The sequence below is a fragment of the Cylas formicarius genome, unplaced genomic scaffold, assembly GCF_029955315.1.
Source record: "Cylas formicarius isolate icCylForm1 unplaced genomic scaffold, icCylForm1.1 PGA_scaffold_6__28_contigs__length_40554024, whole genome shotgun sequence".
Taxonomy (NCBI): domain Eukaryota; kingdom Metazoa; phylum Arthropoda; class Insecta; order Coleoptera; family Brentidae; genus Cylas; species Cylas formicarius.
The window spans coordinates 30298439-30322964 of NW_026844347.1; the positions used below are offsets into that span (position 1 = coordinate 30298439).

The window sequence follows — 24526 nt, forward strand, 5'->3', positions numbered from 1 at the left end:
AAAAAAAATACATTTTCCTTCCCAAAAACTAACCAAAACTGTCAAAAATTATTTATTAGGCAACTGAAAACTTACATACAAAAGTAAATTTGTTATAATTGCAAAAATCAAACGCAACAAGACATTTAAACTTTGCATTACTTAAAATTTGACCCTGTGGCCGGCTCCCTTCTACCCGTTTAAGCGACAATAAAGCATTATCCGTAGCTCCCAAGTTTTTGTGGAAAATTGAGCAAAAACAATATCTTGCGATTTCATTGAACTTGTATTGTGAAAAATTCTTTTTTTGTAGTAAAATTAGAAGTACTCCCTATGAAATTAAGGTCAATTAAATATTGCATAAATCTAAGGAGTTTAGTTAGGTAGACTTGAAGAATAAAATTTTTACATAAAGAGTTTCTGTTAGAATAATGCTTGTTTAATATTTCTTGAGTGGTATCGATCAGGAGAGCATTTTGTCTTGTACTTGAAATTGGTTAGTTTTTGCCTTAAGGTTGAACACTCAGATCACTCTATAAATAAACTCTGAATCTAGAACCACACGAAATCATATAAAAATAAATCGACCATTCCACGTATTACTTGTGAAGTAGTAGAATTTTTTCCATCAGAGGTCTTATTGAATTTCAAAATCGCCAAACTAACAGGGAAGAGAGACTTCATCGGGAAAGGCTATAAGACGATGATTACAAAATGAAATTTCTTTTCTAAACCAAAACATATTTCTAACCACGAGTCGCGTGATATCTGCAATAATTCATGAGCCTGTTCGACTCAAAGGTCCTTTTGATTTGTGACGCGCAAGTTTGCCGTTTTGATATACGATGCTTTTAGCATAAAATAATCATTCTCGCGCCATACTCGTGCCCGTCGTTATCATACAGTAATAAAGATATACGAGAAAATGTCAGGTAAACACGAAGTAGGTACAAAAAATAACGCAAAAATTGCCACTTGCTGTCACCCGCGCGATAATCCCCATTTCGAATAAAGTGGCGGAAACGTATTCTCTGATAAACACAACATGGAATACTCGGAAATGAAAATAATTTAAAACTGCTTGTTGACGACACTCACATTTTCATTTGCGACAGGCTGACTATCATAGGTGTTAGTATAAACAACATTTTGTTAAAGGATGATAATAGAAGTACTGAAAAAAATGCCTTTTTGGAGAAATCTCTAGCCGCTATCTACTTGCCTTATATTCGAAAAAACTGGGCCTAATGGACCGAAATACAACAGTCAAAGGGCACTATCTGATTCCTTTGATATTTCGGTTCATCGGTTATCCCGCTACTTTTCTCTTACGTTTACAAGTTTTTGTGTTCTTCCAGTATTTCGTTAGGTCCTTTTCAGAGGTCTACATAAAATACCGAAAATATTTAGACCATTAATTTTAAATGTATAAACGATTATATCAGACTTGAGAGCGTCGCACACTATGCTAGAAACATTCAGGTATCTTGTTTATCTTTGAAGATAAAGATTTGAAGTTTTTTTTTAATTGTTTTTGAGTTACAAACCAATCCGATATTTTTTTATGATTCAGCTTGTATATTTACAGATCATGCAGCAATATGCAACAGTACTTTGGCAGAAGAAAATCTGCTACAAAGTCACAAAAATGGTCGAGTCCTCAAAATTTTTGGAAGCCGTATAATGAGAGAGCGGGTTAAAATGCATTTCTGACGGGCAACTGAAAAACACTTTTTTAAAAAAATAAAATGGAGTTTATCGTATATTTAATGACTGGTCCATAAGCTCTGGAAACTAAAATGTACTTAGAAAATAATGCTGCTTAGCGTTAAAAGTAGCTTCATTGTCACATTGTAACCTTAGGGATTACGAAATGGCAGCTAAGACCTTCCGAACTTTAATATCAACAAACGTTCCTGTTTGACGATCTTTTTACGACTGATGTTTCGTTATAGTTTTGGGGAAACTCCGAGAAAATAAAAGCTTTTGCCCTGAAAATTTTATGTATCGCACTTCTGACTGAAAATCAGCTCACGTAGCGCGTATAACTTTTCCGGTTTCGAAATTTATAAGTCTCTAAATATTTCCCCGTATGGATTTGTTCTGTACAATTTTAACACAAGCTGACTTTCGTTTGCTTATTTTACTTTTAAGATTTACAGAAAAAGTAAAAATTGATACGGTAAGTTCAAAATAACGTCAAAAATTTAACACATTTTTTCTCAAAACTACGAAGGTTTTATTGGTTTAAAGTTACATTATAGTTTATATCTAGTAAGCTCTTTCCATAAATCATTAAAAACAAAACATTTCAGCTCCAGTGAAGCACAAATAATGATACAAACAATTTTAACTCAAAAAGTAAAATTTGGCATAAATATTCCAAATATTGATGTATTTACAAAACATAACTTACAGCAAAACTTGATGATGTCGCTTGAAACTTATCGTTAAAACACTATATCGGATTTTCTTAGAAGAAATTAACTGACTTTTTTTGTAAGTCAGTGTTAAGGCCAAAATCTTTTAAGTCAAGAAACATAAACCGAAAACGAGAGATTGAAATAATATAAACTTATAGTATTCCCTTTGTTCCCGTTATAGCGTTGTAGCAATCCCCGCAGATGAAAAATTCATTACATGTGCCTCGATTCGATGCCCTTAACTCATCGATCTACTCGTTTCCTGATTTAACGTCTATGGTCTTTCGATCCTGCCATGAGTCATTATCGGATTGCGGATTTCCGGATTTTTCTGAATATTATCAAAGAATAAGGACAAGAAAAAGTCAATATATTGTATCTTTTAAAATATTTTCTACAAGAATCTGAGCTCCCTATGCCAGCGACTGATTTGATCTGCTCTTTTGTAAAATAAATATTTTCCACGATCTCTTGAACTTCCTCAAAATAGGACCCCGTAAGACAGTAGATTCTATAAGACCAAGATATATTAATTGTAAAATATCTGTGTCTCTGAAATTTTTTAATGTGAATTTTTGACCAATAAATAATTCAAGAAATTTTGTTACAAAAATGTTAATGATTTTTTATCCGTGTTTAATACAATACTAGAATATGATATTATTTTTCTGGCTTACTAATTATGGTTACTAATTATTTTTCTAAAAATAAGCCATTATAGAACGATATTATACTTTGAAACATAAAAAAAACTTCTTATTTGTAGTAGTTCAGTAGTCCTAATAATATTTTGAATTTTGAATATTTAGTGTATATGCTAGCTTTATCTTTATTTGATTTTACATTCGTTTTTTATCGCATCAAGGCAGATAAAATCAATGTGCCTGAATGTTATTCGGTATTAGCAAAATAGTAGTTTTGAGCAAACAGCGTATTACCGAAAAACTTGCATCGATAAGTGGAGAACTCAATAGAAGTTTAAATTTCGCAAGTTGGAAAGACTTTGGATAACCTCCCAAATGAAATAATTACTTTGACGCTTTACTTTACTAGCGAAACATTTGATTGTAATAAGGTACATTTTTAATGTTACAAAGGCAGAATGAGAACTGTAGAAAAACGTGTTTAAAAAATATATTTTTTCAAATTTGACACAATTAAAATATTATATGAATATTTCTTCGGGAATGTATAGGGTATAGTTGTTTACTTGAAAATAACTTTTAGATGTTGAACTTTTTTATTTTATTTGGCAAATCTTGTTGGTATCGACAAATATTGATCTAAAACAAATGATTAAACTCATACGCATTATTTCAAGATTAACATTCGATTTTGTTTGGTCATAAATTTTAAAATAAACACTGGGTGAAAGAAGCCTTTATTCGTATCAAATTTTAGGTATAAACGTATAGTCAATATCTCGTGTCATATACCCATGACTCACCTTGCAGAGTTCGTTACAATTTCGAGGACACAAAGATTTCAACGAAAGCAAGATGACTTTAAAATAATTCGTCTTCGGCACTCGACGAGTCGCACATAAATTAAAATTAATAACCGCAAAATTGGGAGAAATTCATAAATTAATGCGTTTAGGTCTAAAATATGAAAAATGGCGTGGTTCCAAATCGCGCCTACCAAATCAACTTGCCGACGATAAATTCAAACGAAAAATCTATACTTCCTGCCCGTATACATGCCGGAAAATCGTAATTTTGATTTAAAATTACGAATGTTCGGTAGGTGAACAATTTCTGAATGGTGCTCGCATTTTAAAGGCGAGATTTATTTTTCGTATTTTTGAATTTATGGTGTGTTCGGAGCTAAAATTCATACAAAAAGCTGTTTTTGTCAGTTAAATTTAATCATTAAGTTATTAATCTTACTAACATAATTATCCACTGTGAGAAAATTTTTCGCTTGCGCTGATAGACATAACTGCCCGAAGAAAGCAGGTAGTTAAAATTGTAGAAATAGTAAATCAATATTTGCACTTTGATTTAATTAATATTTACAAAAAAAACTCCAAATTGCATTTCGTAATGTAATTTTGTATATGCTATGCCGAATCTATTAATTTAATGTAATTCTCTTTAAAAAAGATTATTTTCATACTCCTCAATAATCACTGTATTGTAAAAGTAGTAATAAAGATCAATAACGTAGTTTCACTTAGATTTTAATTATCATACACAATTTGAAGCCTTCATAAAGTGTCACTTTAAGATGCAATGCAATGCAACAAGATTATTACCTAGAGTTTCGGAATTTAAATTCAGGTAAAATTGTGGTCCGTAATAGAAAATAATTTTATACCTACCTGTGTTTAATATTCTTTGGTTTGGTATACTACTTAGTTTGAGTTTATTAGTAATCATTCTTATTTCGTGTGTAAAACAGCGTTATGCAAAATATGTGCGAGTCTAGTGTATCTCAGGAGATGCTCCCGCCCAAATGTAGAAAACACTATTCTATTGAAACTAAGGAAGTTATAAACAATGTATATTTGATTCTCATTGAACGTGGTGCCAGCAAGCAAGCATCTTTAGAAGAAACGGCCACATTGACGAAAATTACAACATCAACTGTATGGAAAATTGTGAATGATCCCATTTCAGCGAGGAAAAAAAAGAAGCGATGCTGACATTTTCTCGAGTGTAGATGAAAGTAATCAAGATATAATACGGCGTAAAATTTACCAGTTATACGAGTAACAAAGCGTGCCTACATTAAATATCTTAATTAGGAGGCTTGAAAAAGATGAAACCGGATTACACTAAAAAGCAATTAATTGAGGTTCTACAAAGGAATACATACGTCTGTGATAATTTTCCCCGTGTTAACTCCAATGTCCTCAAACTTATAGAAACAGATGATTTTAACATCCTTCCATAAAGTTGGGCAAATTCTGTTAAACATATAGATAAATCAGAACAATCAGATATCCATATTGCAAATAATATAGAACAAATAATGATTAGAACAGGCGATAATAGCGATAGTGATACTGATATATTATATGAATAACAAATAAATATTGTTTAGTATCTTTCCTAACAAAATCCCAAATAATTAAATTCTAAGCAAAGTAAGGACCTGTTCGGCCATATTTCATTCTTACAGCTTGCCCGGGTCTTTCCTTAATTCGTATCAGTTAGTCACTTTCTTATATCTATGAACAGACCAAACCCCCGATCGCGAGTCACTTCCGGCATTCCCGGGACTTTAGAAATGGGTTTGAGAGTGGATGTTTTGGCTAGATTGAGACCGAGTTATTGAGCTCTTATTCGGCCATGCAATGACGTGACGTTGTATTTTTTTTTTTTGGAAAATTGTTATTTTGAAAATATATCAGAGACCGCTTTATTCAATAGCACGATTGATAGCCTTTTAACAACTTCAAAATGATTTGAGCTTCAACTGCGGATCCCATAATACGTCCTTCCACGTTGCCCTTATTATATTGGAAACGTAAATAACAAGAGGCATAATCAAATAACAGATTGGCTCACATCTAACGAAAGAAATGTGGAAAGACAACTTGGTGTGAAAACCAAGGAGCGAAACTGAGCAACAGGTAGATAAACAAGGAAATTCCTACTCGTGCGAATAAGAAGAAAAAGAAAAAAGAACAACCGGTTAAATAATTATAGTTATTAATATCGAAATTAACCAAAATGTAACTCACTAATTTCCGCAAGATTTTAGCATCTAGATAATTTTACATGCGTCAAATCAAATACATAGAGTACCTACCAAAAAGTGAAATAAGGGACTCAAGGTTACTGAATGCAGGTTGAATTACGGGATCACCTGTTGCTGCTACACTTTGTTTAGGAGGTCAACCACGCATAAATGAACAACGATAAGAACGATTAATAATTCATTTTAATAAGTAAAGTTTTCACAGACAAGCTTTGACCAGCTTCCGATTTGATGTTTGTCTTTATTATTAGATAGAAAGTTCGGCTCTACCATGGAAAACTATTGCTCGTATCCTAACAAGTTCCAACTCTGCGCAAAACGTCACTTAGCATCAAATATTGGAATTGCACACGCCCGGAGAACTTCCCGTGGCAAACATAAAATCCCTTGGGATTGCGGTTGACGATAGAAAGTGGCCGAAGCCGTCATAGGAGTGTTTCGAAGTCATATAGCAGATAAAAAATATTTCCTTTACGCTGTATTCGTATATGTAATGTACATACGCAGGGAGTTAATCAATTTGTTTGAAATCCTGTTGTTAATTTAAGGGGATTATCATCCGACGCAGTTTTAACGTCAAGCAACTCCCAGCTCCAGCTAATGTTTATTTCCGAAATAAAAAATCCTCAAAAATCTGAATGAATTATTTTCCCGTTTAGCTGAAGTTTGGTGGTGTAAGAAAGAATCGTTACTTCATATTTGGAATCAATTGTAAAAGGAAATTCATCAAAATAATTTTGCTTAAATTTAGTTAAGAAGATTGATAGGGGTAGTTAAATTCGATCCCCTCCAATTATTTAGAAAAAATATGCACAACTTGGTAATAGTAATACTTTGGTAATATTTTACAGCTCTATTTTCCTTTTTCCGTTATATTTGTAACGCGATATCTCGCAAGTGGTTGACATTTGACTCAACATTTTATTTTAAATAGAGAAACATCCCCTCAAGTTTTCCGCATTTGTTTTAAAGCACTCTTTATAAAAATATTATTTCGTTAGTCAATTTGGTGTGTTTTTGCCGTAAAATGTGTTTATTTAAGAAAATCATGTATTTACAATAAATTTTAGAATTGTCCACCATCCATTGCCAGGCACTTACATATGTTTTTTTAACTATTACAAACTCTATACAAGAAACGTGGGGTTACAGTGTTAAAAGTGTCTTTAATACGCATTTTATCTGATGCGGTTGGAAACGGGTTGAAAATCAACATAATAAACCTATTAGTATTAAGCCTTGGGTTCTGGAATTTTAGAACTCGTGTCTTTCATTAAACCTGTTTTCAAAATTGGTATTTAAATTTGTCCTAACTTGGCGATGATATTGAGCTCCATCTAGCGGAAGGCACATCGTTGTTCTAATATTTAAAAACAGATTTGCAACAACACAGGAAGTTTACATTACAAAGTAGAATAACCCTATGGTGAAATGAGGCAAATTCCACAAGCAACGAGATACAATGAAACAATGAAATAATTTCGAGAATTTTTCGAATACGCAAAGAGTCAGCTAGACCCCCGAACACAATTAGATAGGTAATTGAAAAGTTCATTCCTTCGTAAGTTGTTCCCTTTAAATTAATCAAGTTATTGCCATTAAAATTTTTGAGTTTTTGTAGTTAGACATATAAAATATGATATGTTGTTGTTACACTCTACTATAAATTTGGCTGACATAATTTAAAAACATCTTATGTATTCAAAAAATTAAAAATTAGATGAAACTTTGACAACACAAATTATATTCAAAAAAGCCCTTACGATTTAGGTATGATATAAAATTAATTTTAAAAAGTAACTATAATATTACTTCACATATCTCAGAAGTAAAACTTTTTGAAAACCTTGTAATTTGTCGATGTATTCCGTGTCTCTATAATATGAGAATAATTTTAAAAAGTACCTATAATAGACCTCCGCATATTTTATATGTTGAATCTGTTATTAATTCTTTTTTTCTTCGTTTTTACTTACTGTTTTAATAAATAAACCAAAATCTAAAAATATTTCCGCTGGAATATTGTTCGCTCTAATACTTCAGTTTCAATTCGATTTTCAGTTAGCAAGGAGCAACCTTTCAAAGACAAATGTTTCCTCTACCGATTCTGGCAGGACGAAGAGGGCGCGACGGCGTTACCCCCGTTGGAGGATGTGGCAACCGCCCAGGAACAGATACAAGACCACTTGGGTACACTGATTAACAGAGGTCCCGACGCTTATTTACGGATGATCCTACGGAAACCGTAAGTGTACCCCTCGTGATTTATAAATACTGTAAAATATCTCATCAACAGACACTCAACTCTCAGAGGGAAAACATTACAAAATATGTATGCTAAAATCGAGTGATTTTAATATAAAAATGCGGAGCAAAAAGGCATATTTTCCTATAAAAATTATATAGCTCAAGCGACTATGAGATTTTCCTACCTTCCTTTAATCTTGTTTTTCACGTACCCTGTATTAATATGCATCGAAATTTCTTATGCAATTGCCTACAACAAAACTTACTCCACTAAAACAATAAATGTTTCCGAATAAAGAAATTGGCAGATGTTTTATTTCTCGCAAACGTCATTTTTCGCATATAAAATAAAAAATGGCAAAAACGGTTAGATAGATTCGATTTGTTTAGCCATTTTTTACATAAAAAGTGCTTACAACAAATGGCGCGTCAGTAGTACAAAAGAAAAAAGGAATATTTACGCTGACAACTTGTGGTTGTGGATAAATAAATCGTATAAACTCAAGATAGAAAAATAGAAAAATTCCATGCATGAAAGCAATATGACAAAATATACAATAGACATACACTCTAAAAATACAATACATAAATTATAAAGTGTAAAAACGATGAAATCTTAAATTTAACAGAAAACGTAAATATCGGTAGATAATAAAACATACGTTGATTTAAAATTCGTGTTTGGCCGACTTTGGTGTAAGACATTATGCACAAAATATGTCTAGAATTTTGCATAGAATTCAAAAATGATGTAATATGCAATTAGAAAGTTAATATTCGCCACGAAAAATTAAACACCCTGTATATACAAAATTAAAATAAATTAAAGGTTTGTAATACCCCAATTAACTTTCGTATGTAACTTTTGTACATCTAGCAGATATACATCTAAAAAACATAATACATAACTATGTCATAGGCGTATTATAGGGATGCAGTAATTTGGTAAATGACATTACAAATAACAAAATGGTTATAAATTAATTAAGATTTTACAATTTATATTTAAAATCGATAACTTAAAAAATACAAAACTTCTCAAAAGTTAGTTTCCACAATGACCGTTAAAGCGACGGTGAATGGAATGAAAATATTTTCGTTCGTTAAAGAGCCAGCAGTTCATAGAAATTTCTCTCTTGAACGGGGATTACAAACAGATCTATCACTGTAACGCTCTTCGTGGCAACGTAGTTAAAGCAAACAACGAAAATAGACTCTTCGGCTTGTGCCGATACAGTGGGACCGATTTGAATAGAAATCACAGTCTTGAAAGAAATAAAACATCTCCTAGGCATTCGGTCAAAAATAATTTACAATCTTGAACACAATTTTATTTTAATTTTAAATGTACTACGCTATATAATTTTTTCCATTCTTAAAAATGAATAGTTAATTATTTATCTGACTGATTTTTATGTTTCAGGAGCCACGAAAGGACAGTCGACGACATAGAAACCATTTACGAGGAACTCCTGCATATCCGAGCGCTCTCTCACTTATCCAACTCAATCAAACGAGAGTTGGTGAGTGTCATAGTATTCGAAGCCCATTCGAAAGCTGGAACAGTGCGTAAGTATTTCTCAAAGAATTCCCATAAAATTGTTTTTACACGTTGGTTTGCAAATTCGTCCCAACCGATAATAACTAATCCTATAGATATCGCGAGCCGCGCAATCTCTCACGTTCTGCAGATTAATTTTCTTGTTTCCTGCTTTCCACACTCGACAACACGTGTTTGATACTAAATCGCCCGGAACTCTGTTAAAAGTTGTCACGAACTCCGGTAAATCTTGCTTTTCGGAGAGTTTTTATTACAATAAATCGAAATAGTTCCCCTCCAACGTAATTGATTGCACAGGGCGTTATGTTGTTACTCAACTTGGAAGAAATAGTTTCTCGATAAAATATAATAAAGTTCTAATAATAATATATATGTTTTAAAAAAACTTCCGCTATTTATAAATCTGCTGGTTTCCTTCCGCGTTGAATTTTTGTTATTTTTAATTTGGTTTGATATAATTGGGAAAGGAAGCTAGAAAGACAAAAAAGGGAACAAATAATTTTATCTAGACTTTTACCAAGCAAGAATTTATTTACAAAACTTCTGGTTTGCTCTTGCGTCGGTTTTTAATAAATCAAACTTGCTGGCGTTTCGCCAATCATTTGGTTAACTTCTTCAGACCTTAACTGAAAATGGCTCGCATTCTACTTTATACTTGTTTATATACTATTTGGTGGAGCGGATGACTGTTTGCCGTATAAGTAAAAGGCAAAGACCTGAGTGACGATTCTGGAATTTTTCTTAGGTTACATGCAAGAATTTTAGTTTTATGGAATATATTTGAGACAATGTTCACGCCCCCTTTTAGCTCCGTCCTCTTCAGTATATAACCAGGTAAAGTCTGTTCGTAGATATAAGAAAGTGACTACCTCATGCGAATTAAGGAAAGACCCGGGCAAGCTGTAAGAATGAAATATTGCCGAACAGGTCCGTACTTTGCTTAGAATTTAATTATTTGGGGTTTTGTTAGGAAAAATACAAAACAATATTTATTTATTTATGTATGTATTTATGTTTAAATCTAAAATAAAATTACAATTTATTTTATTACCTACTTAAATTACTTAAAATTATTCACATAATATATCATCGCTTTTTCTATAGGTTCAACAGAATTTGCCCAACTTTGTGGAGTAATGTTAAAAACTTCGGTTTCTATAAGTTTGAGAACATTGGAGTTAACACGGGGAAAAACATTGTTACTACGAATGGCAGATTTCAGTTGGTGCCAAACATGTTCAATGGGATTAAATATACAGTGGTAAGGTGGAAGCCTTAAAACTGTATGCCCTAGATTTTTTGCATAATTATCACAGACTTATTCCTTTTGTAGGTCCAAGCTTTGTAGAACCTCAATTAATTGCTTTTTGGTATAATTTCCGTGAAAATAAATGTCGTTATTATACATCTAGTTTTGGATTGTTGCTTTGGTGTCACATGAGGAAGGGGTTTTAGTCAACTGTCTACTGTGACAACTTGCATTGTCCATTGCAATTACGCTATTAGGAGGAATGTTTGGAACTAGTTCGTTTTTAAACCAACTTTCAAATAAATCAGCATTGGTGTCTTCATGGTAATCCAAAGAAGAATCTTTAAGATTTTTCACAGACAGAGAAAGTCCATTTGGAATCCAACCATCTTTAGAGCCAGCATGCAAAATGGTTATTCTTTTACCTCTTTTTGTTGGCGCGTTTGTTTTACACTTATTAGTTGAGTCAACCCAACCTTTTTTCGGGGTATCATAAGTGTCGAACCAGGTTTCATCCAAGTAAATAATTGGCCTTTGTTGTTTTCTGTAAATCCTAATTTTTTCTAGACATTCCAGTCACCATTTCTAAAAGATTCCAATAAAACTTGCCTTTTGTCAATTTTTTTAAATCAAAAACCCATGTGTTGAATACACTTCCATAGGATAGTTCTGCCACATTTGACACCGGTTTCATCTTTTTCAAGCCTAAATTTTACGCCATATTATATATTGATCACTTTCATCTACACTCGAGAAAATGTCAGCATCGCTCCTTTTTTTCCTCGCTGAAATAGGATTATACAGTTGATGTTGGAATTTTCGTCAATGTGGCCGTTTAATCTAAAGACGCTTGCTTGCTGGCACCACGTTCAATGAGAGTCAAATAAACATTGTTTATAACTTCCTTAGTCTCAATAGAATAGTGTTTTCTACATTTGGACGGGAGCATCTCCTGAGATCACTAGACTAGCACATATTTTGCATAATAAGAACGGTTACTAATAAACTTAAACTAAGTAGTATACCGAACCAAAGAATATTAAACACAGGTAGGTATAAAATTATTTTCTATTACGGACCACATTTTTACCTGAATTTAAATTCCGAAATTGTAGGTAATAATCTTGTTGAATTGTATGATAATGACCACCCTTGAATTATCCCCATTCAAAAGCAATTGGTCACTTTCTTATATCTATGAACAGACCATACAGAGTATAATGCTGGCCAGTTTTAGATGTTCCTTAAAATACGAGAGTATTTTTCTGGGGGGGACATAATTTAAATTCATTTCTTTGTTCGTTATTATGATAATGTTTATTCAATATTGATTGAAATCTCAGTGAAATTATGTAATAAGGAAAAGGCAAATTGTTCTACAGGCCCCCTCAATTATATAACACTACTCGTAATTAAGTTTGGGGAGTAATCTAGATTGTTTCGACAGTATTTCACCAGGGAGACGAAGGGAGATCGTGGTACATAATAGTAAGAGGTTCCGTGGATGTCGTCATACATGGCAAAGGGACGGTAAATACCCTTCACGAGGGGGATGATTTTGGGAAGTTAGCGTTAATCAACGACGCTCCCAGGTAAAGTTACCATTAACATTACAGCGTTGCCAGTTATATTTTAGTATCTTTGTTATCCTTCTGATTTTAATTTGCGTAGAACGTTTGTTTTTTTTTTTAAGACATTGGATAATAAGCATATAGAAATAGTTATTAACGTAGCTACATTTGCATAGAGCAAAAAAATATTTTAATCTAACCAGAAAAGATATGGATAAACAAAATTTCAATTTATGCTAAATTGTATAATTCCGACGCAATTGCCACAACGATTTCCGTGCTATGGAAATTTTATTGCAGTTGTGGTGAATTTAATGTTTTTCCATGTCGCCGGGGGAATTGAATTAATATTGCGGTAAAACTGATAAATAATGCAAACAAATTAAAATAGGGGCGAAATATCTTTTATTAAAACGTTATAAATTCAATACTGCAGCAAATACAAGCGAAGAAAGCTTGTTTTCATTTATTTCGCGATTCGCAATTTCAAATCAGCTAATAGTTCTCAGACGAGGTCGATGTTATTCAAGCTACGGACGTCACTCTATTGACGTCGCGCTCATTTTGAGTTCACAGTGATGGTCAAACGCGAAAATTAACAAATAAAACGGCTAATGATAAATAATGGGACAGAAGACACGTTTGACTTTCTCTCAATTGCAAAAGATTTATTTCCAAGTAAAATAAATTTTATGTATTAGGAATATACACAATCCATGGCTGCCGTTGTTACTCTGGATAAATTTGGGCTTTTTAAAATATGCAATGTTGCCAGCCTCGATATTGACATCCAATTAACTGCCAAAAACAAAGCACTACTTCTTCAACGATCTCAGAAAATGTTGACAGTTCTTTGTTTTGTGACGTCATTGATTCTCATTTGAATAATTGTATTTAGATGTATTAAAGACAAAATCACTGATTTAAATTCGCCTTTAAGTACAATTAATCTGACTTTGGAAAATGTGCTGATACTCTTCTGTAGTAAAAATCCAGAGCACCGAGCTCCTTCAAAACAGATATATCCATGGCTGAGAAAGAGATTGGCAGAACGTATGAAATGCTAAAAAGGTATGCCGGGACCGTAATGTTTTAAATGAAGAAAATAACACAAACATATTAGGATTCTATGAAGTACATCCAGTTTCCTCTGTTACTAGAATATATGAAGAGAGAGGTATTTGTCGGGGATCAATCACTCAATTTTGAAAGAATATAAATATAATTTTCTTAAAACTCAAAGTTAAGTGCAGAAGAATGTCACAGGAGGATGCAGTTTTGTTTGGATTTTTTAAATAGACATAATGAGAATAACAATTTTTTGAAAAACATTTCATGGACTGATGAAAGTTCGTTCACTGCAAAAAAGGGTTGTAATAAACAAAATACGCGATATTGGTCTTTAAATAATCCTAGACAAATACGCGAAATGAAAACCCAGCAGTACCAATCAATATTGTGATGTCATAGATGGGCATATTTTGTGAGGTACCCCTAAATATATCAGCGCTGATTATATGACAGCAAGACAGTGCCTTTCGTCACAGTGTTGTGTAAGTTAAAAATTTTCTTAACATGGAATATCCCAGGGGTAGGATACGGAACCGTGGAACTATGGATTGGCCAGCCAACAGCCCCTACTTAACTTTAATGGATTTTTTCTTTTGGGGACACATAAAAAATCACGTGCACAGAACTCCTTTTAGTAATGTCGTGGAAGGATTTCACAGCCAATCAATCAGTTAAGAAACAATCCGGAAACGTTACTAAATGTGTTCAAGAAAATGGTGGTCACATACAGCAGTATTTAGAATGGTTAAAGAATTTTTCAATTTAGTGTGTTTTGTCAGATTTAGTGTTTTTGTTCTACTTTAATTTGTAAATAATTTGTTTGTTGTTTTTGTTGATTGATTTGTCAAAAACGAGTCAAAAAGTGTGTTACATCATTGTAATCGAAATAAGATATTATATTAAACACATTCATAATATATTTTGATATCCCTAAAAACAAAAAAGTTACAATCAATTAAAATGTTATCAAGATTAATTGAACGCACGGTACAGCCTTAACCGGCACACAAACGACATTTCATACACATACATTTCATTGTATTGTATTATTGTAATAATTGGTATAGTTGGGTGCCAAGTATTCCTGAATTCGTTGCCAATTTTTTTAATCCCTAATAGCACTTCGCTCTTCTCTCTCTTTTGTTAAATAGTCTCAGTTGGTCATGAAGCAATAAGCAAACAAATGTTTTAGTGCATTTTCAGAGACTTATCCAACAAAAAAAATCAAAATCGAACCATAAACAAAGATTTTGCAAGGGTGTACATTTCCTAAGTGGGACACACTGTATATACGCTCTTCATTGACTTTAATATAATATAATCTTTTCAAATATGTAGATGCAATTTCCCTATTGCAAATGAACTGAAACACGCTGTATATCACGTTTAGTCGATGTAATTTTTTCAGGCGTCATCTCAATACGCTAAACAAAAATCGCATTCGATCGAAAGTGCGTGTTGTGTTCGAAATCCCCAATTTGTTCAAAACAAATAGCCATTATTTAAGGATTTCTGTTCGATATCTTTGACAATAGGTACTCGCTTTGTTGCACTTCAACGTACGGGAAAGTCGATATTTCCGCTTGCAGCAATTTTCCGTTTCAATTGTAGAGCCGCAACGATTGTACTGAGGGAAAACAACTGTCATTTCCTCCGCGTGGACAAAGAAAATTTTAATCGCATCCTCAGGGACGTCGAAGCGAATACGGTCAGGTTAAAGGAGCACGGAAAGGACGTGTTAATCCTGGAGAAAATCACCTCGAATACGAAACAGGTGTTTTCTTCGCATTTCAAGTAAGTGCTTTATATATTACCCTATTTAGATTTAAATTAGATACTCCCAGTTTTACGATTCGTATCTAGTTTTTTTTTATATTTTATATGCTTTAGATGTGTATTTACTTTGTGTAGTTGCTGTTAGAAAATGTTTCTTTTTTTAAAAGGAAAATAATAGTTAAATTAAATTTCCCTTATTATCGAAAATTTATTAAGCCCATTTTAATTGTATGTTATGTTTTTAATTCAACAAATGCGACCGTGAAACTAAACCACTCACAGAAAAAAAATAAATAAAAGAGTTCACAATATAGAGAGAAAAAGAGAAAAAATGTCATATATATACTTTAGTTATAAAATTTTTTTCGCATAACAAATTCCTAACCTAACCTAATCAATGGAATCAGATTTTTTCGTATAACACATACATTTACACTGTAATTTTTATAAAAGATTATCGGATTACTACATTTCGTACAATTCAAACAAAATATTTACCAATTGCTGCTATTGTTGTCTCTTGTTAACTGTGTACGTCAAACAGATCTCTGTTTATTATTTGTATTATTGGATATGTCATATAAAAAACGGAACAAACACAATTTTAAAACGTTATGTTATTTGTTTAACTTTTACAATTGATCATTAAGTAGTTTATTTAAAGACGAAGACTGTAATTGAGAAGAAGAAGAAAAATCACCCAAGGATAGAGCTTTTAAGAGGATTACATTTTTAAGATTCTTTAAGCAAGAAAAAGCAGGTAATAACCTTCAATTTTGTTTTGTTTGTACTGATGAGAGAAACATGGATATTTGAAAATCGCAAAATTGGCCTTGGCAAGATGTTAATATAAAAAACTGTAAAAACCACTAAATTTCATGTGAAAGGTATGTAAAATTTCTGTGAAAAACTTAAATAATAAATGTCAATCTACTTACTGACTACTCCACTAGATTTTAATTGTAGCTTACAGCACGTAGTATTTAAATTGTCTGATATACTGCATAACATTTTCACAAATACATTCACTGACATGACCGTCAGAACTGACAAAGGTCAGAATTCAAGGCGTTGAAAATATCTACCAAAATATCCGATTGCTCTCAAAGTGGTAAAGTCCGGGAATTCTTCTAAGAGCCTCGGATCCGCGTCACATTATCACGTCAGTGATAAAGTGACGCTTCCTGCCCGCTAGAGCGGTGTGTAATTGGGCATTTTAAAGACGAGGGCAGAAAAAGTAATTAATAATTAACAATATATATCTATCACCTGTCAAGCGTTGCCTTTCTAATATCCGGACCACATGTACAGTGTGTCACTGATCTGGATACGATATTTTTACGGATTTCCTTTGATTTTTTTTTAAATGAAACACCCTATATTTATTTTAGTAATTTTATTAGACTCGTTATGTTTAATTTTAAAAAAATTTTATCACTAGATCTTGGAAAAATGTATCTGTTTTCTTAATAACTTTAGATGACAATCTAAATCGGATATAATGGGGTATATTGCTAATGCGCATTTAATATTGTACCCACACAAGTTTGTTTTAACCGGTAACAAACTTCATGTAATAAATAAATTATTTGTATCTGTAGTTTTTCATGGTCTACCCAAAAAAAAACAAAGAAATTAATGATATTCTTTCCCTATGTGTTAATTATTTTGGAAAAGCGTATAACAAGCCTAACAAAATTATTAGAAGACATACAGGGTTTTCCAGTAAAAAAACCTCAAATTTAGTTTATATAAAATTGGTAAGTTTACTATATCCTACGTAGAAAACCGTATCCAGACCTGAGATCACCTTTTCGAGAAGTTTACGCAGAAAGAGTGTTCCAAAAATGCCGGATTTTCAAGATCATCCTATTTCTAAAAATTCAAGAATATGACATTTCCGTTTGTGCCACCTTTTATTTTATAAAAGCCGCAGTCCATCCGAAGTAACTCATTTAATATTATACAAGGACCAATAAATTTTGTTTTGAATGGTTTGAGTTAATTTAAGCGAAACATTCGTTACCGACAAATAGGAAGTTTTCATTACTTAGAATTTCAAGTCATCCTCCAAATAACACGCGTAGCGATCGTAACGAGCCGGGGTTGTTACCCGAAAACCTCCCTTCCTTTAGCGAAACACTTTGCCAATAGGCAACGGTTAAACACATAAACGTATTCCTTTCCTAGCTCCGTCTTCTCAATTACCCGTCGCACTTTATAAGTTCCTAATAAGCTCATTTGTATTCAATCGGGGTTTCCGCTGTGCGGTCCGTGGAAATATTATACACCCACTACGCACCAAACATAAAAAGGACAAAGCTGACGAACACCGGGCGAATACAACTTTAATGGCGTTCTTTCCCTCCGGTTTTCAATTTCAACTGAATTCGTGTCTCTGCATGTTAAGGTTCAATTTGTGGTTTTCGCTCACTTACTCACTCGAACTTATTAATTTATGTTGATAGGGAGTTTTGATTAGTTTTTAAAAATCCATTAGGGTACATTATCAACCGGTGTATACATGCGTTCGCTATTGTATGAAATTTTTCAAAAATTCTTATGTAAGCCCACGTACGTTGCTTTAAAACAATAATTTGTTATTATTATAGTTTCTGCTTTAAAAAACGATCAACACAAAGTTTATTTTAAATCACTGGGAGTATAGACATGAAAATTTAAATAACAATTCGAAAAACATCTTGACATGATGGTAAGGCATGGTCGCCGAAGTCAAATTCTGTGCCTACTTTCTTTAATTAAATGTACGCGGCAGATCGAAAATGGTGAATTAATTACTTTTATTCGTTGAATTTTGCTATTAGTAAGGAATAACATTCAGAAATTATTCAAATCATTTTTGAATAATCGGTACAATATCAAGTATCATCATCAATCAAATTATGAAGCTGTAGCGTTGCATTTACTGAAATATGGACGACCAAATATTTTTTTTAAATACTTTTCTTTCTTATTAAGATTTTAAGATTTTTTAAGATGTTTTCCACAACTAGAGATTTTTGCTACACTAATTTACTCCCTTGAGGAGCCTACTTAGTAAAAAACGGTAATCATCTCTTGAATCAACTTCCCTAGAATAATGTCTATATATTTGTTGGTTTATTTTAAAATATAAGGTACTTTTTCAACATTTCAAAATTCTTACTTACATTTAATTACAATACGCCCCCAATGTAAGCAAAATGTTGAGCAAAAGTCACGTATCATTTTTTAAAATTGTTGACTGAATTTCGCTTATTTCATCTCTACAAAAAGTCGCTTCGTAGGAATATCCTTGCCTTTAAATTTTTATACTATTTTTGACTTTACCTTCACCTCCTTAGTCTACGTAGACTACCTACACCATATAAGTTGAGGGGTCAGGGCACTTTTTTATTTATAGAAAAGCTTTTAACCTTTTGAATTTCATCCGTTAACGTTTTAACCCTATCGAATATTCCTAACTAACTAATTTTAATTTTCAATGACCCTGCAGTTTTCTTTAGATGATCAAGTTCTAGCAAAACGGACGAATGTGGAAAAAATGAGTCTTACAGTTTGCAGAAACCAACTAACTCAGACACCTATAGACTCTATTGCTAAGTTTGGGGTAGTTGGTTCTTGGAGGCTTGTATGAATATACCCAGCATATCTCACATGTTATAGTGTCCTGTAGGTGCAGAATTAAAGCTGCTACAATGCATTGATAACTGCTTGTATCATTTTTCATCAAATTGCTTTGATGGAACCTTTTGTATCGTGATAAAAATCCTTGGCTCACCGGATTACTTTACTTTACTCATTTGCGCAAAATATTTAAACCCAAAATCCTTCATTATACTATTCTAACAATTCTCCCTCGACAACAGCGTGCTGACACGGTAACTAATGGAGGCAAACTGGGGCCCAATATTATGTTTCCATTCCTCTGGTGGGGCGAAACTTTTTCGAAAACATCAAAATTTACGGCGCAATCGTCCCCCCCCCTCCATATTTCCGTGCGTGTGTTGATTTTTTGCACGGAAGCTTTCCCCAACCCCAACCTAATAACGATTCAATGTTTTATTCGCGATGCAATCTGCGTTGAATTGGCCGATTCCCGTGGAAGTTTCGCTTTCCATTCCATTTGAAATACATCTACGCTTCGATCCGAAGAATTATTTTGCGCCATGCTATTGTTTCACGTGATAACTTTTTCCCGGAAATTTCAATAAAAGATTTGACCGTTTGGGAAAACGACATTTTTATTATGTATGTAATCTGATTTACGTTGCTCCAAGTTAGAATTTAGTTTTTTGTTCTTTAAATGCGCCTTTGAAATCTACGAATTGCGATGTTAAACAGCAGACAAATCGCAATGTTTTCCTAATTCAAGTTTTTAAAATAACCACGACAAGGACGACGCAAACTTAAATTTAAAACGACTAAGTTTTCTTATGAGCATAGAAATCCAAATACTTTTTGAAAATATTAAATTGAATTATTTAAACTAAATGTTTTTCAAAAATAATGAGCTAATTGCACTAAATATATTTACGGGTTAAACACAACACCAAATAGCGCTCACTATCAAAGCAAGTACAGACATTGTGATATAGAACCTTATCGATATATCTTTTTAGCTATGGATCACTATTAAGTACTATTGATACTGTCACCTAAATACAATATAAACTCAAATCTTCTTATTAAAGGTGGTCCCTAAGCAAATTAACAGCGAAAACATTTGCCAATTGCGTTTGAAGTTTGGGTTTTTATGTTTGTGCATTGGTTTATTACAAATATATCTAATTAACCAATCAATTAAAAGTATTTGAAGCGATTTACGGTAGGCAAATAAACGTAGTAGTGAATTTATTAATAGTTTAATGATTTTATCATCTTGGAATTTTTGATTTTGAAGCAAACTAATTAATAATTAAAAAAACCCTTGTTATGCGGAATTTAAATCGGAATGCGGAATGCGGTAAAATAAATATCAACGACGATTTTAGTTATATTAAATTGTATTTTCTAAGCTGAATAGAAATTTCTGCCTGATAAGATTCAGAATTCAATCCGCATGTAGGGAGTGATTGTCACGTTTACACATACAACATTGTAGCAGAATAAATTGAACGATTTTTGCACACCCTTACCACACTTCGTTCAATTCAACAAGTGGGTCCTAAAGTTGTATTCCTGACCGGTCAGTCTAGTTTTAAACTATTGTTATTACTTATTGAATTTCAGTCAGTTCAGTCTTATTCAATTTGCTTAATCAACATGTTCTTTTATCATTGTTTTTAGAAAGTTCTGTCCTTGGTACATGTGGATTAATTCTCAAGTAAATAATGGTACAACTTAAAAAAATGGACTATTATTATAAAACAAATGTTGCAGGTAATATTGCCAACCGAATAAACGCATGATCAAAATGATTAGGTCGACAATATAAAGTATATACAACAAAAAATTGGGATATAGGCTTTAATAATTATTATGCTAAGGGAGTTATTTTTATCTTTTCAGATATACTGTGATGGCGGGAACCCCGCAAAAAATGTTGGAGCATTTATTAGAAACTAGGTTAGACGGCAGGGGAACCATGGGCGGAGGCGATAGTTTTATAATAGCCACCGCGCAGGATCCCTTTCTCGACGATTTTCTTTTGACGCATATCGTTTTCTTCCCTGCGCACCAATTAATTGAAGAACTGGACAGATAATATCCTTTTACTCTACACTGTACATATAAATTTATATTAAGGCAAGAGATATCCAAAATGGAGCGAATACAATGTTAATTTCTTAAAAACAATTAATAGATGAAAGCAGTTTTAAAACACGTAACCTCAATTTTGTTTTAGTTGGTTGGAGTAGAAAATTGTATGGGCAATATTCTGCGATCTTCTTTGATAGATCGTTGTGTTTCGGTAAGCTTCTCTAAAATTCCAAACGCTCCGCTTTGGAAGGTCCGCTCAGATTGGATAAAAATTTAACTAATATTGGAATTTTGCCTTAATAAAGCGTACTTATAATATAGACTACTCGAATCAAGACAAGGAGTTTGTGTTGGCCTGTAAAAGAAGAGTTATCCAATTTGTATATAGGTAAGTTTTACTAATAAGGTAAATTAAATATTATGAAACTTCAAATTGCCAATGTCGCTTAGCCTAAAATTATTTTGGTTTTTGTTATAAGAATAGCTTTTATCGGTTCAAAATGGGATTCTGATTTCGATTACGATCAACAGAAGTCTGTTGCGATTGTACAACATTCTTTGAGCGATGTAAAGCTAAAAATTATGTAGAGAAGCAGACAGGAAAAAATCTTTACACTTTAATAATTTTGTGAAGTTAAACTGAGGTGGCTTTTACTTGATAATTTAATATATATATATATATATATATATATATATATATATATATATATATATATATATATATATATATATATATATATATATATATATATATATATATATATATATATATATATATATATATATATATATATATATATATATATATATATATATATATATATATATATATATATATATAAATACAGACAACAGTAAACTCTATTTATCCGAAACCAAATACAGAACACGAACAATTTAAAACAATTACATGCATAAAAAATAGCTTTCAGAACTAACAACACAATAGGAAAATATTTAAAAAACAATAAATCGAAATGTCCAAAATCCCAAAAATCAGGTGTCTACAGGTTGAAATGTGGATCTTGTCCTAAAATTTGTATTGGACAAACAGGTAGATCCTTCAAGAAACGCATTAACGAACATATAGGAACGTTTAAAAACAATAGTTTAGATTCTAATTATGCTACACACTTAAACACAGAAAAACACATTTTTGACGACAATTTTGATATATTACACACAGCCACAAAAAGTAGAAAATTAAATTTATTGGAAGCCATGGAGATTAACAAAATGAGACATTCAAATGTATTGCTTAACGAGCAATTAGATTTAAAAACCTCTTCTTTATTGAACTTAAATTCTCGCCACAACTTTAATTAAGGTTTTATGGTCATTTTTCGGTATATATAATAGCAGGTAGTCTGTGAATATTACATTTGAAAAAGACACGGTGTTGTCGAAACAATTGTCATGTCATAATATATAATTTCGTGAAAATCTGAACTTTTAGTTCTTATTTATTTTCAATTTTGTGAAGCTATGAAATTTGCGAAATTTGCCCGCCAGCCCTGCAGAGAGTAATATTGATTTAGAATGAGACGTTTACTAATTTAAGGGAAATTCGGGGTTAAATTTAAATTCCTTTTCGAAAGCTCTTAAGACCGAATTTTTATTTGCGGCTGTTAAAACTGAGTACACGTCGGAATCGATAGCTCATTTTATAAATTCAGTTGCGTTTCTCAGTCCTGGCCCTAATAAATTTGGTACGAGTTGACCTGGAAATTGAAATATCGACTTTTGGAAGACATTCGAAAAGAACATTGTTTTAAATTCGTTATTTCTATTTGACATAGTGTATTAATATTACAAATTCAAAATTCTATTGCCTGGTTCCAGGTACTGAACCGGAGCTTTGCTTGTTATTCTATTCTACCATTACGCAAATGTTTTGCTTAGTTTTGACGCAGACTGCGCCAAAAATTAACTTATTGGCTAAGGACTATTCGCTGGAGACCCAGCGAATATATATTACAATGACAGATTGTTTTTTTGCGAAACATTTATTGTACGAATATTATAGCAAGCTATTAGATAATACAGTAGTTCTACTTGACTTAAACATTTTTTTTATTTCCTTAATACATTTGTTTATGTATAGAAATATAACATACCAAATATCAAAACTCAAAATCGAATATTTAAGTTGCAATAAATAATTCAATTTGTGACACCCGGCTATTCCTTTTAAACAATACTAAACGTGCGGCAATGATCGTGACGTCATACCGCTGCCGAGACTTATATTATTTATGTTTATTTATGGCTCGTGTAAAGTGAATTTCTATTTAATCTACGGCAGTTTGTATTTGTGCTTAGTGTGCTTTACATGATAATAATGCAGTCATGTATGAGTACAACCCGGAAACCGCCAGATAAACTTTATATTTGCCTACCAGAAAATAAAGGCCTTCGTTTTTTTTGTTAATATTATGTTTAGGCGCCACTTTAGCTTTAGCCGTGCAAAGATTTTTAACTGTTCGAACTTCCACCCATCCTATTGCAGTCTCCATAGAAATGGCTTCCTGCCTGACTTATATAAAATAAAGAACAGTTTAAGTTACCAATGCCAATATAATTTAAAATTAGTATTTAGGTTTCCACTAGTTTACTTTTTTTTTATTTTAGGAACTAGAAAACTTTAAAGTGATTACAATATTATATTGGTTTAAAACTAGCGGCTAAATTTTGTAGCTATAACACCGCAAAAGAAAAACTTTCGGCGTTTTGTTTGTCAGATGTCACCATAAATATTGACCTTACAAAAATCTTACAAAAATTAGACTTCGGGTATTTTCAAAACTTTCTTTTTGATACTAAACACAAGATAACAAAATCAAGCGACAGGACCAAGAATAAAATTACAATTAAAACCACGAAGACGAATGCGTTCATTCTTTAATGACTTCTCTACGCTATCGTCCGGCTGGCGCGTAGTCTAAAGGGCGAATTGACGTCACAACCGGTCACAGCCCATGACAGCGCGTAAAAACAGTGTAAAGTTACGTTTATAATCAATGTTTTTCAAATTAAAATTTTGTTCAAGTTCCCTATTGGTAACGATCTTCTGCGCATCCCTCTACATTTATTAAAATTGTGATGACGAAACCTTAACTTGTAAGTGTTTCCGGTAAATAAAGTTCTATTCTATTCTATTCACCAACTAACCTGCACTTGGCGCCATTTTTTTTCGAATCAGCAATATCCAACCAGTTAACTCCTTTTAGATCTGGAC

General features: G+C 32.4%; 1 protein-coding gene across 2 annotated transcripts in view; it reads left to right on the top strand.

Moving 5' to 3' along the window:
- The window catches only part of LOC132703709 (rap guanine nucleotide exchange factor 4), a 178821-nt gene that overhangs the window by 137561 nt on the left and 16734 nt on the right, over positions 1-24526 (top strand). For both annotated transcript variants that reach the window (XM_060673134.1, XM_060673135.1), the window contains 6 exons: positions 8172-8355; positions 9781-9926; positions 12615-12759; positions 15421-15603; positions 21097-21291; positions 21599-21676. In XM_060673134.1, coding sequence (XP_060529117.1) covers positions 8172-8355; positions 9781-9926; positions 12615-12759; positions 15421-15603; positions 21097-21291; positions 21599-21676 — 931 coding nt within the window. The remainder of the gene's footprint in view (positions 1-8171; positions 8356-9780; positions 9927-12614; positions 12760-15420; positions 15604-21096; positions 21292-21598; positions 21677-24526) is intronic.